The sequence below is a fragment of the Bombus impatiens genome, unplaced genomic scaffold (assembly GCF_000188095.3).
Source record: "Bombus impatiens unplaced genomic scaffold, BIMP_2.2 scf_2222, whole genome shotgun sequence".
Lineage (NCBI taxonomy): Eukaryota > Metazoa > Arthropoda > Insecta > Hymenoptera > Apidae > Bombus > Bombus impatiens.
In genome coordinates this window covers 2,107,876-2,110,643 of record NT_178641.1, presented here as the reverse complement: position 1 = coordinate 2,110,643, position 2,768 = coordinate 2,107,876, and the positions used below count along the sequence as shown (strand labels likewise).

The 2,768-nt window shown below is 41.5% G+C and overlaps 1 protein-coding gene across 4 annotated transcripts in view; it reads left to right on the top strand.

Annotated features, from left to right (window-relative positions):
* The window catches only part of LOC100747304 (broad-complex core protein), a 61,687-nt gene that overhangs the window by 48,227 nt on the left and 10,692 nt on the right, over nucleotides 1-2,768 (top strand). For all 4 annotated transcript variants that reach the window (XR_004462859.1, XR_004462858.1, XM_033324410.1 and 1 more), the window contains one exon: nucleotides 2,698-2,766. Coding sequence is in view for 2 of the 4 variants with exons in the window: in XM_033324410.1 (XP_033180301.1) it covers nucleotides 2,698-2,766 (69 nt within the window). In the remaining 2 variants the exon portion in view is untranslated. The remainder of the gene's footprint in view (nucleotides 1-2,697; nucleotides 2,767-2,768) is intronic.

Here is a 2,768-nt window from a genome sequence, read left to right as displayed (position 1 = left end):
TACTACTACTACTACTACTACTATTACTACTACTACTACTACTACTACTACTACCACTACTACCACTACTACTACTACTACTACTACTACTACTTCCCTACCTCCTCTTCTTGCATTTCGAAGCTTTCGTCCCAGCGTCGTTCGTTCCCTCCGTCCTGTTTATCCTGCAGAACTGCTTTTCTTTCTTCTCCTCCCGTCGTCCTTCATTCTCTTCGGTACCGTACGGTCGCCGATCGAATTCTTCCGGTATTCGCAGTTCCGTTATACCCCCTGTGTCGGTGACTCGGGATCGATGCGTCGAGTACTCGTCCTTCATTCGTAACGACGCTGGAGACACAAGAACCATGCCGATCGTTGGATCGAACAGTCAGAGACGATCGCTGAATTGGCCGATCGTACGTTTAATGGGGTTACACTTCAATTACGAGTAGTAGGTCGAGTTTTTTAGTCTCACTGACCAAACGACCGATCAGCAGGATGTAATTACGCTTCAGGTTATTCCCACTAACACCACCCACACCATACTCCTCCCGTTTCACTTCTCTCTCTTTTTTTTTTTTTTAATACGTTTTGTGGAAATCAATTTGTTTATCTGTACGTGGTCGTTCCCGCTTGCTTTTACATCTATATTCTCCTTTTTTGGGTTTACAAAGTTTTTTTCTTTTTTTCATGTACCCTATTTATTTTCGTCATGGCTCCTCGATGTTTGATGTTGTATATGCATGCTAATTCGTATCGTCGTTTAATGCTCGTTTTGCAGCTTCGATGCCTAACACGGAATGCCAGCTTTCAGTGCGGTGGATCGATCGTCGATGAATCGTCGAAAATTGAACTCTTTTTTTTCCTCCAGAAGTCAAACGTTTCACGAAATCGTCCTTTCGTTCGTTTGCATCGCTGCATGACGATAGCGCACACTCGCGTCATAGCTTCGTTAATCCCGACTAATCTCTTTTTCTTCTTTTTTTTTTCTTTTTCTAACAAAATTAATTTCATTCGCCAGCCCGCGAGGAATTAGCGCGTATTGATTTTTTCATCATTAACCAACGGGCGTACGAGCATGACTGCGCAGCCCTTTGCACGCACAAACATTTTCATTAGAGAGGAAACGCGTGCGTTATCGCGGGAAGGTAATTCGTAGCTTGTTTCACGCAGTTTTATTGCACGACTACCAGCACTTCTGAAGCGTCGGATTAATTATCGTCTTTTTATCTTTTATTTCTCTTGCGATCTAATTTCATTGGCGGGAAACTAACAGAAAATGGAATTGAAACTAACCTGAATGGTAGATTCCGTAAACACAACGCGTCTGGCATGGTGGTTTTGGTCCTCTTCGTCTCAAATTCACTCGACTAATTGCAACACGGTGAATTAACGATGGTTTCAATCGCATGGATCGCTTACAGTTCCATCCGATATACTCCGGTATACTCCGACATATCGATCGGCGAAGCACCAAATTGCCTCGAGAGGGAGAAAGAAAGAGTTAACCTGTGCTAATCCTTAATTGATCCCGAGACAGCTGCTAGGGTTGAATTAAAACCGAGCCGAGGTCGTCTCGAGAATGAAAGGAAACAACTTTAATTGAGAATTGCATCGAACGTTCGAGGTTCCAGCTAATTACGAATACACCGTCGTAGACGGTCGTCCTAACGTCGAAATTCCTGGCTGATTTAACGTACGATCCTCTCCGATTCGCGAGAACCTTCTCTCCTCTTGATTTCCCTTGGACGTTCGACGAAGATTAAATCCTAAGTGACTGAGTTGTAATTCGTATCATCGTGAGAGAACAGTGTCGTGATTTGCGTATCCGCAACTTTCTTTACTCGGATTGTTAAGTTATACCAATGATAAAACTGTTTTCGCACGATGATAAGGATTACGAATACATCGTTACAGACGGCAATTTTATCGTCGAAATCCCTGGCTAATTTAATGTACGATCTTTCTCGATTCGTGAGAACCTTCTCCTCTTGCTTTTCCTCGGACGTTCGAGGAAGACTAAATCCTAAGGGATCAACTTGTATTTTGCACCGTCGTACGAGAACAGCATCGGGCTTCGAGTATGTTTAGAAACTCGAGAATTAGAGAGACTGTTACAGTAAGAGGGCAGCTCCACTTTCCAGTAATTTAGAGAAACCAACGAGAATCAAGTGAAAATCAATAAAAATCTATCCACATTTTTGGAACATTTTAGAACTATAAATTTACGGTCAACTAATATTCGTAGTAAAATAAACTTTCGCACTTTCGAATGTTAATTAATTTATTAATCTGCCTGGTGATAAACCCTCTGGGTACAATACGAACAAGGTTAGTATCGCGTGCTATAAATTCATAGTCAATTAATATTCCTAGCAATAAACTTTTGCTCTTTTCAATATAAAGCTTTCGAACACTCGTTTATCTATTAATCCGACGACAGAAAAATCCGTTGGGTATCGTACGAACAAGATTAAAAGCACAATTTACTGAAACATCGAATATTTTTTCCTTCGGTCTATAATTTTCAAATAAATAAAGTTTTCAAATAAATTCAATTTATATATTGGAGCTGTCTCTTCACTGTTTCGCAATCTTTTCAATTACGATAATTCAGATTTTCAAACCTACCTACGTTGGTTTGATTCCGTTCTCGCACGATGATGAAGAACGACCATCAAATAAAAATATTTCTGACGAGCGATGGACGATTTTCAGGTACGGGCAACGGGATGCATCCAGCACCGTCGACGCCTCCCTCTGCCATGTACCGGATGCCACCGCCAACG